Here is a 14,015-nt window from a genome sequence, read left to right as displayed (position 1 = left end):
AATTATTCTTGTAATGATTTTTGGCAGAATCATGAAACAAAGCTGGAGATTATAAGATGAAGCCACAGATACCCTAAAGCTCCAAATACCATTTATTGCATCATTGGAGAAGTAAATATATGTGGATATGTTCATTTTGTTTCTGAGGAAAACTTACATGTACTGAAATAATAATTTCTAAAAAGAGCAAAGGTAAAACGTCTATCTCAACTGAAATTATATTGCATAATATACAGGAGGAGGAGACCTAGGAAAGTTGTTTTTAAGACTTTATTTTTTTACAGCAGTTTTAGGTTCACAGCAGAATTGAGAGGAAGGTACAGATATACTGCTACCCCAATAGGTGCATAACCTCCCCCATTACCAACATCCCACACCAGAATGCTATACATGTTACAACCGATGAACTTAACCCTGACACATGGTAATCACCGAGAGTCCATGATTTACATTAAGGTTCGTTCTTGGTGTTGTACTTTCTTTGAGTTTGGACAATTGCTTGGCATGTATCTACTCTTACGGTATTATATATGAGTATTTTCACTGTCTTATACAAGTCTTCTGCTCTGCCTGTTCATCCTTGCCTCCCCCAACTTCTGGCAACCAATGATCGTCTTACCTTCTTCATAGTTTTGCCTTTTCCAGAAGGTCATACAGGTGGAATCATACAATATGATGGTATGTAAAAGCAGCCTTTGCACATTGGCTTCTTTCACTTAGTAATATGCACGTAAAGGTTCTCCATGTCTTTTCATGGCTTCATAGGTCATTCCTTTTTAGCACTGAATTAATATTCCATTGGATGTACAGTTTATTTATCCATTCACCTACTAACAACTTCTTGGTTGTTTCGAGTTTTGGCAGTGATGAATAAAACTGCTACAAACATCCATATACAGATTTTTGTGTGAACACAAATTTTCTACCCCTTTCGCTAAATACCGAAGACCTCAATCGCTGGAACATATGGTAAGAATACCTTGAGTTTTGTAAGAAATGCCAAACTGTCTTCCAAAGTGGCTGTACCAGTTTACATTCCCACCAGCAGTGAATGAGAGTTCCTGTGGTTCTGCATCCTGGCCAACATTTGGTTTTGTCAACAAACAGATGTATAGTGATATCTCCTTGTGGTATTGATTTGCATTTCCCTGATGACATATGATGTGGAGCATCTTTTCATATGCTCATTTGACATCTGTAATATCTTCTTTGGTGAGGTGTCTGTGAAGGCTTTTGGTCCATTTTTTAATCAGGTTGTTTTCTTATTGTTGAGTTTTTAAAAAGTTCTTTGTATATTTTGGATAACAGTCCTTAATCAGATGTTTCTTTTGTAAATATTTTCTCCCAACCTGTGGTTTGTCTTCTCATTCTCTTGAAAATGCTTTTTTTTAAATATATGAAATTTATTGTCAAATTGGTTTCCATACAACACCCAGTGCTCATCCCAAAAGGTGCCCTCTTCAATGCCCATCACCCACCCTCCCGTGCCTCCCACCCGCGATCAACCCTCAGTTTGTTCTCAGTTTTTAAGAGTGCTTTGGCTCTCTCCCACTCTAACCTCTTTTTTTTTTTCCTTCCCCTCTCCCATGGGTTTGTGTTAAGTTTCCCAGGATCCACATAAGAGTGAATACATATGGTATCTGTCTTTCTCTGTATGGCTTATTTCACTTAGCATAACACTCTCCAGTTCCATCCACGTTGCTACAAAGGGCCATATTTCATTCTTTCTCATTGCCACGTAGTACTCCATTGTGTATATAAACCACAATTTCTTTATCCATTCATCAGTTGATGGACATTTAGGCTCTGTCCATAATTTGGCTATTGTTGAGAGTGCTGCTATAAACACTGGGGCAAAAGTGCACCTATGCATCAGTACTCCTGTATCCCTTGGGTAAATTCCTAGCAGTGCTATTGCTGGGTCATAGGGTAGGTCTATTTTTAATTTTCTGAGGAACCTCCACACTGCTTTCCAGAGCATCTGCACCAGTTTGCATTCCCACCAACAGTGCAAGAGGGTTCCTGTTTCTCCACATCCTCACCAGCATCTATAGTCTCCTGATTTGTTCATTTTGGCCATTCTGACTAGCATGAGGTGATATCTGAGTGTGGTTTTGATTTGTAGTTCCCTGATGAGGAGCAATGTTGAGCATCTTTTCATGTGCCTCTTGGCCATCTGGATGTCTTCTTTAGAGAAGTGTCTATTCATGTTTTCTGCCCATTTCTTCACTAGATTCTTTGTTTTTCAGGTGTGGAGTTTGGTGAGCTCTTTATAGATTTTGGATACTAGCCCTTTGTCCGATATGTCATTTGCAAATATCTTTTCCCATTCTGTTGGTTGCCTTTTCGTTTTGTTGATTGTTTCCTTTGCTGTGCAGAAGCTTTTTATCTTCATGAGGTCCCAATAGTTCCTTTTTGCTTTTAATTCCCTTGCCTTTGGGGATGCGTAAAGTAAGAACTTGCTGCGGCTGAGGTCAGAGAGGTCTTTCCTGCTTTCTCCTCTAGGGTTTTGATGGTTTCTTGTCTCACATTCAGGTCCTTTATCCATTTTGAGTTTATTTTTGTGAATGGTATGAGAAAGTGGTCTAGTTTCAACCTTCTGCATGTTGCTGTCCAGTTCTCCCAGCACCATTTGTTAAAGAGACTGTCTTTTTTCCCATTGGATGTTCTTTCCTGCTTTGTCAAAGATGAGTTGGCCATACGTTTGTGGGTCTAGTTCTGGGGTTTCTGTTCTATTCCATTGGTCTATGTGTCTGTTTTTGTGCCAACACCGTGCTGTCTTGATGATGACAGGTTTGTAGTAGAGGCTAAAGTCTGGGATTGTGATGCCTCTTGCTTTGGTCTTTCCTTCAAAATTACTTTGGCTATTCGGGGCCTTTTGTGGTTCCATATGAATTTTAGGATTGCTTGTTCTAGCTTTGAGAAGAATGCTGGTGCAATTTTGATTGGGATTGCATTGAATGTGTCGATAGCTTTGGGTAGTATTGACATTTTGACAATATTTATTCTTCCAATCCAAGAGCATGGAATGTTTTTCCATTTCTTTATTTCTTCTTCAGCTTCCTTCATAAGCTTTCTATAGTTTTCAGCATACAGGTCTTTTACATCTTTGGTTAGATTTATCCCTAGGTATTTTATGCTTCTTGGTGCAATTGTGAGTGGGATCAGTTTCTTTATTTGTCTTTCTGTAGCTTCATTATTAGTGTATAAGAATGCAACTGATTTCTGTACATTGATTTTGTATCCTGCAACTTTGCTGAATTCATGTATCAGTTCTAGCAGACTTTTGGTGGAGTCTGTCAGATTTTCCATGTATAATATCATGTCATCTGCAAAAAGTGAAAGCTTGACTTCATCTTTGCCAATTTTGATGCCTTTGATTTCCTTTTGTTGTCTGATTGCTGATGCTAGCACTTCCAACACTATGTTAAACAACAGCAGTGAGAGTGGGCATCCCTGTCGTGTTCCTGATCTCAGGGATAAAGCTCTCAGTTTTTCCCCATTGAGGATGATGTTAGCTGTCGGCTTTTCATAAATGGCTTTTATGATGTTTAAGTATGTTCCTTCTATCCCGACTTTCTCGAGGGTTTTTATTAAGAAAGGATGCTGAATTTTGTCAAATGCTTTTTCTGCATCGATTGACAAGATCATATGGTTCTTATCTTTTCTTTTATTCATGTGATGTATCACGTTGATTGATTTGCGAATATTGAACCAGCCCTGCATCCCAGGAATGAATCCCACTTGATCATGGTGAATAATTCTTTTTATATGCTGTTGAATTCAATTTGCTAGTATCTTATTGAGAATTTTTGCATCCATATTCATCAGGGATATTGGCCTGTAGTTCTTCTTTTTTGCTGGGTCTCTGTCTGGTTTAGGAATCAAAGTAATATTGGCTTCATAGAATGAGTCTGGAAGTTTTCCTTCCCTTTCTATTTTTTGGAATAGCTTGAGAAGGATAGGTATTATCTCTGCTTTAAACATCTGGTAGAACTCCCCTGGGAAGCCATCTGGTCCTGGACTCTTATTTGTTGGGAGATTTCTGATAACTGATTCAATTTCCTCGCTGGTTATGGGTTTGTTCAAGCTTTCTATTTCCTACTGATTGAGTTTTGGAAGTGTGTGGGTGTTTAGGAATTTGTCCATTTCTTCCAGGTTGTCCAGTTTGTTGGCATATAATTTTTCATAGTATTCCCTGATAATTGCTTGTATCTTTGAGGGATTGGTTGTATAATTCCATTTTCATTCATGATTGTAATATTTGGGCCATCTCCCTTTTCTTTTTGAGGAGCCTGGCTAGAGGTTTATCAATTTTGTTTATTTTTTCAAAAAACCAACTCTTGGTTTCATTGATCTGCTCTACAGTTTTTTTACATTCTATATTGTTTATTTCTGACCTGATCTTTCTTATTTCTCTTCTTCTGCTGGGTTTGGGGTATCTTTGCTGTTCTGCTTCTATTCCCTTTAGGTGTGCTGTTAGATTTTGTATTTGGGATTTTTCTTGTTTCTTGAGATAGGCCTGGATTGCAATGTATTTTCCTCTCAGGACTGCCTTCGCTGCATCCCAAAGCATTTGGATTGTTGTATTTTCATTTTGTTTGTTTCCATATATTTTTTAATTTCTTCTCTAATTGCCTGGTTGGCCCATTCATTCTTTAGTAGGGTTTCTTTAACCTCCATGCTTTTGGAGGATTTCCAGTATTTTTCCTGTGATTGATTTCAAGCTTCATAGCATTGTGGTCCGAAAGTATGCATGGTATGATCTCAATTCTTGTATACTTATGAAGGGCTGTTTTGTGACCCAGTATGTGATCTATCTTGGAGAATGTTCCATGTGCACTCGAGAAGAAAGTATATTCTGTTGCTTTGGGATGCAGAGTTCTAAATATATCTGTCAAGTCCATCTGATCCACTGTATCATTCAGGGCCCTTGTTTCTTTATTGACCGTGTGTCTAGATGATCAATCCATTTCTGTAAGGGGAGTGTTAAAGTCCCCTACAATTAGCACATTCTTATCAATAAGGTTGCTTATTTTTGTGAGTAATTGTTTTATATATTTGGGGGCTCCCGTATTCAGCACATAGACATTTATAATTGTTAGCTCTTCCTGATGGATAGACCCTGTCACTATTATATAATGTCCTTCTTCGTCTCTTATTAAAGCCTTTAATTTAAAGTCTCATTTGTCGGATATAAGTGTGGCGACTCCAGCTTTCTTTTGACTTCCAGTAGCATGATAAATAGTTCTCCATCCCCTCACTCTCAATCTGAAGGTGTCCTCAGGTCTAAAATGAGTCTCTTGTAGACAGCAAATAGATGGGTCTTGTTTTTTTATCCATTCTGATACCGTATGTCTTTTGGTTGGCGCATTTAGTCCATTTACATTCAGTGTTATTGTAGAAAGATATGGGTTTAGAGTCATTGTGATGTCCGTAGGTTTCATGCTTGTAGCGATGTCTCTGGTACTTTGTCTCACAGGATCCCCCTTAGGATCTCTTGTAGGGCTGGTTTAGTGGTGACGAATTCCTTCAGTTTCTGTTTGTTTGGGAAGACCTTTATCTCTCCGTCTATTCTAAATGACAGACTTGCTGGATAAAGGATTCTCGGCTGCATCTTTTTTCTGTTCATCACATTGAAGATTTGCTGCCATTCCTTTCTGGCCTGCCAAGTTTCAGTAGAGAGATCCGTCACGAGTCTTATCGGTCTCCCTTTATATGTTAGAGCATGTTTATCTCTAGCTGCTTTCAGAATTTTCTCTTTATCCTTGTATTTTGCCAGTTTCACTATGATATGTCATGCAGAAGATCGATTCAAGTTATGTCTGAAGGGAGTTCTCTGTGCCTCTTGGATTTCAATGCCTTTTTCCTTTCCCAGTTCAGGGAAGTTCTCAGCTATTATTTCTTCAAGTACCCCTTCAGCACCTTTCCCTCTCTCTTCCTCCTCTGGAATACCAAATATGCGTATATTATTTCTCTTTAGTGCATCACTTAGTTCTCTAATTTTCCCCTCATACTTCTGGATTTTTTTTTATCTCTCTTTTTCTCAGCTTCCTCTTTTTCCATAATTTTATCTTCTCGTTCACCTATTCTCTCCTCTGCCTCTTCAATCCGAGATGTGGTCATCTCCATTTTATTTTGTAGCTCATTAATGGCATTTTTTAGCTCCTCCTTGCTGTTCCTTAGTCCCTTGATCTCTGTAGCAATAGATTCTCTGCTGTCCTCTATACTGTTTTCAAGCCCAGCGATTAATTTTATGACTATTATTCTAAATTCACTTTCTGTTATATTGTTTAAATCCTTTTTGATCAGTTCGTTAGCTGTCGTTATTTCCTGGAGATTCTTTTGAGGGGAATTCTTCTGTTTCCTCATTTTGAATAGTCCCTGGAGTGGTGGGGAACTGTGGGGCACTTCCCCTGTGCTGTTTGAATAACTTGTGTTGGTGGGCAGGGCCGCAGTCAGACCTGATGTCTGCCCCCAGCCCACCGCTGGGGCCACAGTCAGACTGGTGTGTGCCTTCTCTTTCCCTCTCCTAGGGGCGGCATTCACTGTGGGGTGGCGTGGCCCGTCTGGGCTACTTGCACACTGCCAGGCTTGTGGTGCTGGGGATCTGGTGTATTAGCTGGGGTGGACTGGCAAGGTGCACGGGGGTGGGAGGGGCAGGCTCAGCTAGCTTCTCCTTCAGTGATCTGCTTTGGGAGGGGCCCTGTGGCACCTGGAGGGAGTCAGACCTGCCGCTGGAGGTATGGATCCGCAGAAGCACAGGGTTGGATGTTTGTGCGGTGCAAGCAAGTTCCCCGGCAGGAACTGGTTCCCTTTGGGATTTTGGCTGGGGGATGGGCGAGGGAGATGGCGCTGGCGAGCGCCTTTGTTCCTGGCCAAGCCGAACTCTTTCTTCTGGGGCTCAACAACTCTCCCTCCCATTGTCCTCTAGTCCTCCCGCTCTCTCTGAGCAGAGCTGTTAACTTATAACCTCCCAGATATTAAGTCCCGCTTGCTGTCAGAACACACTCCGTCAGGCCCCTCCGCTTTTGCAAGCCAGACTCTGGGGGCTCTGCTTGGCTGGCGGGCTGCCCCTCCGCCCCAGCTCCCTCCCGCCAGTCCGTGCAGCGCGCACTGCCTCTCTGCCCTTCCTACCCTCTTCTGTGGGCCTCTAGTGGGCTCTTGGCTGCAGAGAATCCTTTCTGCGAGTCTTCTGGCAGTTTTCTGGGTTATTTAGGCAGGTGTAGGTGGAATCTAAGTGATCAGCAGAACGCAGTGAGCCCAGAGTCCTCCTACGCCGCCATCTCTGGCATAGGCTTTTTTCGATTACTGAAAATGCTTTTAACAGAGCAGAAAGTTTTTAATTTTAATGAAGTCCAGTTTATCCATCATTTCTTTCATGGATCATGATTTTGTTGTTGTATCTAAAAAGTCATTACCATATCCAGCATCAGCTCTTCTCTTATTTGATCTTCTAAGAGTTTTATAGTTTTGTGTTTTACACATTTAGGTCTATGACCCATTTTGAGTTAATTTTTGTGGACGGTGTAAAGTCTGCATTTGGATTTTTTTTTTTTTTTTTTTTTGGTCTTTGCTTCATTGTATTGTCTTAACTACTTTGTCAGGAATCAGTGGTGGGGTACCTGGGTGGCTCAGTTAAGCCTCCGACTTCTGCTCAGGTCATGATCTCATGGTCCGTGAGTTCGAGCCCTGCACTGGGCTCTGTGCTGACAGCTCAGTGCCTGGAGCCTGCTTCAGATTCTGTGTCTCCTTCTCTTCCAGCCCTCCCCCGCTCATTCTCTGTCTCTCTGTCTCTCTCAAAAATAAATATTAAAAAAAATTTTTTAAAGGATCAGTGGACTATATTTATTCTGGGCTCTCCATCTGTCTCATTGATCTATTTGTCTCTTGTGTTTTTGTCAATACCACACTGTCCGGATTTTGAAAGCTTCATAGGAATTCTTGAAGTCAGGCAATATCAGTCCTTTAAATTTTTTTCTTGTTAAATACTGAGTTGGCCCTTCTGGGTCTTTTGCTTCTCCATATAAACTTTAAAATCTGTTTGTTAGTATCCACAAAATAACTTGCTGGGATTTTAGGTGGGATTGATTTTGTATTTAACCTGTACCCTGCAGACTCGCTATAATTGCTTACTAGTTTGAGGAATTTTTTTGTCAATTCTTTAGCATTTTCTATACAGATGATAAAGTCATCTGTGAAGAAAGACTGTTTTATTTCTCCCCTCTCAAACTGTAGGCATGAGTTAGGACTTCCAGTGCAATATTGAAAAGCAGGTGAGAGGGGACATCTTTACCTTGTTCTTGATCTTAGTGTGAAAACTTTCAGTTTCTCAACATTAAATATGATTTTTATCTGTAGGTTTTTTTGTGGATATTCTTTGCCAAGTTGAGGAAGTTCCCCTCTATTCCTAGTTTACTGAGAGCTTTTGTCATGAATGGCTATTGGATTTTATCAAATGCTTTTTGTGCATCTATTGGTATGATCATGTGATTTTTCTTCTTTAGCCTGTTGATATGATAGAATACATGGATTGATTTTTGAACATTGAACGAACCATGCATGTGTACCTGGGATATATCCCACTTGGTCATGGTGTATAATTCTGTTTATTCATTGCTGGATTCAATTTGCTAATGTTTTGTTCAGGATTTTTTCACTTATATTCATGAGAGATATTAGTCTATAGTTTTCTTATAATATCTTTATTTGGTTTTTGTATTAGGGTAATTCTAGCCTCATTGAATGAGTGTAAGTGTTCACTTTGCTTCTGTCTTCTGAAAGGGATTGTAGAGAATTGGTGTAAATTCTGCATGAAGTATTTGGCATAATTCACCAGTGAACCCATCTGGACCTTTCTAGTTTGGAAGATTGTTAATTATTGATTCAACTTCTTTAATAGATTTTGAGCCTATTTAAATGATCTGTTTCTTCTTGTGTGAGTTTTGGCATATTGGGTCTTTCAAAGAATTGGTCTTTCATCTCAGTTTTGAGGGATTGAGTTGCTTATAGTATCCTTTTATTATCCTTTTAATTTCAGTGGGACCTTTGGTGATTGAGGTCCCTTCTTTTTTTTCTGTTACTAGTAACTTTTTTCCTCTTTTTTTTTTCTTTTCCTTAGCCAGACTAGGAGCTTATTTTTTTGTTGTTGTTGTTGTTTTGTTTTTTTGTAAAGCTTTTGGTTTCATTGATCTTTCTGTACTAATTTCTGGTTTCTAATTTCATTGATTTCTGCTCTATTTCTTATTTCTTTTCTTCTGCTTACTTTGGGTTTAATTTGCTCATTTTCTAGTTTCCTAAAAAAAACTTGTGTTTTTAGATCTCTTTTCTTTTTAATATATGCATTCAATGCTATAAATAGCTGTCTAAACACTGCTTTCGCTGCATCCCAGAAATTTGGTAAGTTGTATTTTCATTCTCACCCAATTCAAAATATTTTAAAATTTCTTTTAATATTTCTCTTTTGACCCATGTGCTATTTAGAACTACATTGTTTAATCTCCACATATTTTGGAATTTTCTGGTTATATTTCTGTTATTGACTTCTAGTTTAATTCCATTGTGGTCTAAGAGCAGAGATATATGATGTCAGTTATTTTTAATTTGTTAAGGTGTGTTTTATGGCTTAAGATGTGGTCTGTCTTGGTGAATGTCCTATATGAGTTTGAGAAGAATGTGAATTCTGCTGTTGTTGGGTGAAGTAGTCTATATCAGTTATATCCAATTGATTGATGTTATTGGTGCATTCACCTGTATCCTTACTGCTTTTCTTCTGCCTATGGGATCTGTCCAGTTTTGAGAGACATGCATTCTTCTGTTTCTCCTTGCAGTTCTATTAGTTTTTGTCTCACATAGTTTCATGTTCCACTGTTATGTCCATAAACATGAAGGATTATTATGTCTCTTGGAGAAGTGAACCCCTTATCATTATTGTAATATACTTCTTAATCCCTGATAACTTCCTTGCTTTGAAGTCTCCTCTGTCTGAAATTAATATAGCTGTTCCAGCTTTCTTTTGATTAATGTTAGCATGGTATATTCCTCTTTATCCATTTATTTATATTTAAAGTGAGTTTCTTGCAGGCAACATATGTATAGGTCTTATTTTTTGATCCCTCTAACAATTTGTTTTTAATTGGTATATTTAAACCATTGATGTTCAGAGTGATTACTGATATAGTTGGATTAATATCTGTTATATTTGTTAATGCTTTCTAATTGCTGCCCTTCTTCTTTGTTCCTATTTGTGTTTCCCATTCTTTTTCTGCATTTTGTCATTTTAATTGAGCATTTTCTGTCATTCCATTTTCTCTCCTTTCTTAGCGTATTTTGGTAATATTTATTGTTTTTTAGTTTTTTAGTGGTTGCCTTAGAGTTTTTAATATATATTTACCACTAATGTAAGTCTACTTTCAAATAACACTAGAGTCAGCACCCTATAATAACAAAATAATCCTAATTTCTCTCTCCAGTCCCTTGTATCACTGTTATCATTGATTTTATAATATGTAAGCATATATATACATGTATATATATACATATATGCATATGCATACATAATTGAATAAATTATTACTGTTATTCCCTTATTTGTATTATTCCAGGATCTGGGGAATGCTGTTAATATGTAGACCACAGAATAATGGAATTTGAGAGTCCTAAGAAACAGATTTCTCATGCAAGTGAGCCCCAGAAAAAAACATTTAACAAAGTAGTGAAAGACTTTGGAATTAAACAGCCCTGATTTGAATCCAATTTAGCCATCAGCTGTATGAGCTGAGGGGAGAATGGTAGCCCCTCTAAGTCTCAGTGTCCATGATTGTAAAATGATGGGAGCCCATGAGTAACTAGGGGGCTGTGGCAGGTAAATGAGATAATGTAACACTTATGACCATCTGGTATGCTGTACATATAATTAATTTGTTTTTCTGTGTAAACTGCAGGAGGTTATGGATTTTTGACTGTTTCACTCCTGCTACATTCTAGTGTCTAGAACAATGCCTAATAGTCCCTCACAAATATGCATTGAATGATTTATATAAAGTGGTTAGTCGTGTCTGGAATTTAATGACAGTGGTTGTTGAAAATGATGACGACAACAATAAAAAGCCTAAATCAAATTTTCTGGGAAGCCCATGTTAGCACTCACAGTTGTTCTGATAATTATATTGCCAAGTAATTTTAAATTAGTAAATATTCTTACTAATCCCCTTACTGAAAATGTCTTCTTTTTTCAGTGGAGAAAAAAATTTTCATATTTTTTACTATATCTATGCTGGATTAGCTGAAAAGAAGAAACTAGCCCATTACAAACTGCCTGAAAATAAGCCTCCCAGGTAAGGTCACCACCTTATACAAGGTGGTACTTGTATAAGTAATATTTTCACTTCTGATTGAACTTTAGATTTTGACCCATCCTTTCATATTTTTTTCAGATATCTACAAAATGACCACCTCAGAACAGTACAGGATATGATGAATAATAGTTTCTATAAATCCCAATATGAATTAATTGAGCAATGTTTCAAAGTCATAGGTTTTACAATGGAGGTAAGTATGAAAGACATTTGGAACCTCTTTAGGAAATATCATTTTGTCATCACTAATGGTAAGAATGAGCATTTATTGAGTGATTAATATATGCCAGGCATTGTACTAAGTGTTTTATGTGAATCATTCTTTTAATTACTGAAACAACCTTACAGAATAACGAGAATACTTACTAGAATTTTACAATATTTACTTCATATGTAAAGAGATGGTGGCCATGACATATAATTGAATTTCATTTTGTTCTGAATCTTTCATTTATATTTGCATCTCCCATATATATTACATTTTGCATAAATACCTAAATGGGAGTGCTAGTGGAGTCTTTTTTTAGTGCAGTTTTTTAATACAACTTTATTAAGGTGTAATTCACATACCATACAAGTCAGCCATTTAGAGTGTACATTTTAATGACTTTTAGTATATTCAGAATTATGCATCCATCATCATAATCATTTTTAGAATATTTTCATGTTCTAAATTTTTCACTCCCAAAAGAAACATGCTAGTGATTAGGAGTTCCTCCTCATTCTTACCCATTTTTGCTTTCTGTCACCATGGATCATTTTATTCTGGACATTTCACATAAACAGAGTGATGCAATACATCATCCTGTGTGGCTAGCTTCTCTCATTTAGCATAGTAATGTTTTCAAGGTGCACGCATGTTGGATGGAGCATGTGTCAGTAGTTCATTTCTTTTCATTGTTGAATAATACCTCATTTTATGGATATACTTCATGTTATTTATCCGGTCATCAGTTGATAGACATTTGGGTTGTTTCCATTTGGGGGCTATCATGAATAATGCAGCTGTGAACACTCATGTACAATTTTTTGTGTGGACGTAAGTTTCCATTTCTCTTTGGTGTATACCTAGGAGTGGAACTACTGAGTCATAGGGTAACACTGTGTTGAACCTTTTGAGGAACTGCTAGACTGTTTTCCAAAGCAGCTACACTAGTTTACATTCTTACCAGCAGTGCGCAAAGTTTCCAGTTTCTCCATATCCTCCCCAACATTTACTATTATCTGTCTTTTTTATTATAGCCATCCTAGTGGGTGTGAAGTGGTACCTTATTGTGGTTTTGATTTGCATTTACCTAATGGCTTATGACCCTGAACTTCTTTACGTGTACTTATTGGTCATTTATGTATCTTGTGTGAAGAAATGTCTATTCATACCCTTTACCTTTTTAAAAAATTGGGTTGCGTTTTTATTATTGAATTGTTAAGGATTATTTATGTTGTAAATACAAGTCCCTTATCAGATAAGTGATTTGCAAAAATTGTCTCCCTTTTGTTATCTTTTTACCTTCTTTTTTCTTTTTTCTTTTTTTTTAAACTTTAATTTTGAGAGATAAAGAGAGAGAGACAGAGCACAGGGCAGGGAGGAACAGAGAGAGAGAGAGGCACAGAATCCAAAGCAGGCTCCAGGTTCTGAGCTATCAGCACAGAGCCCGACGCAGGGCCCAAACTCACAAATTGCGAGATCATGACCTGAGCCGAAGTCGGACACTTAAATGACTGAGCCACCCAGACGCTCCTATTATCTTTTCACTTTCTTGATGGTGTCCTTTGCAAGTATACATGTTTTTAATTTTTATGATGTCCAGTTTATCCATTTGTCTTTTGTTGCTTGTTATTTGTGTGTCATATATAGGAAACTATTGACTCATCCAAAGTCACAGAAATTCATACCTAAATATTCTTCCAGGAGCTGTATTGTTTTCACTCTTGTATACAGGTTACTGTTCCACTTTGAGTTAATATTTGTGTCTGATGTGAGATAGCTTCTTTTGCATGTAGATATTCAGTTGTACCACAACCATTTGCTGAAGACTGTTCTTTCCCCATTGCTGGGTTTGGCATCTTTGTGAAAATCAGTTGACCATAGAGGCGCCTGGGTCGCTCAGTGGGTTGAGCATCTGACTTCAGCTCAGGTCATGATCTCACTGTTCCTGAGTTTGAGCCCCACATCGGGCTCTCTGCTTTTAGCACAGACCCACTTCACAACCTCTGTCCCCCTCTCTCTCTGCCCCTGCCCCCTCGTGCTCACATACACTCTCTCTCTCTCTCTCTGTCTCTAAAATAAATAAACATTTAAAAAAAGAAAATTGAGGTACCTTGGTGTCTCAGTCAGTTAAGCATATGATTCTTGATTTCACCTTAGGTCATGATCCCATGGTTCATGAGATCAAGCCCTACGGGAGGCTTTGTGCTGACAGTGATGAGCCCACTTGGGATTCTGTTCCTCTCTCTCTCTGCTTCTCCCCGACTCACTCTCTCTCCCTCTCTCAAAATAAATAAACTTAAAAAAAAAAAGAAAGAAGGGGCGCCTGGTGGCTCAGTTGGTTAAGTGTCCAACTTTGCTTGGGTCATGATCTCACGGTTCGTGAGTTTGAGCCCTGCGTCGGGCTCTGTGCTGACAGCTTGGAGCCTCGAGCCTGCTTCAGATTCTGTGTC

General features: G+C 38.2%; 1 protein-coding gene across 3 annotated transcripts in view; it reads left to right on the top strand.

The window, feature by feature from the left end:
- Window positions 1-14,015, top strand: part of MYO3A (myosin IIIA) — a 256,791-nt gene that overhangs the window by 114,351 nt on the left and 128,425 nt on the right. For all 3 annotated transcript variants that reach the window (XM_086714701.1, XM_086714700.1, XM_086714702.1), the window contains 2 exons: window positions 11,238-11,336; window positions 11,436-11,550. In XM_086714701.1, the coding sequence (XP_086570827.1) occupies window positions 11,238-11,336; window positions 11,436-11,550 (214 nt within the window). The remainder of the gene's footprint in view (window positions 1-11,237; window positions 11,337-11,435; window positions 11,551-14,015) is intronic.

This window comes from Puma concolor, chromosome B4 (assembly GCF_028749965.1).
Source record: "Puma concolor isolate L17-30 chromosome B4, mPumCon1.1.hap2, whole genome shotgun sequence".
Lineage (NCBI taxonomy): Eukaryota > Metazoa > Chordata > Mammalia > Carnivora > Felidae > Puma > Puma concolor.
This window is presented reverse-complemented; position numbering and strand designations above follow the sequence as displayed.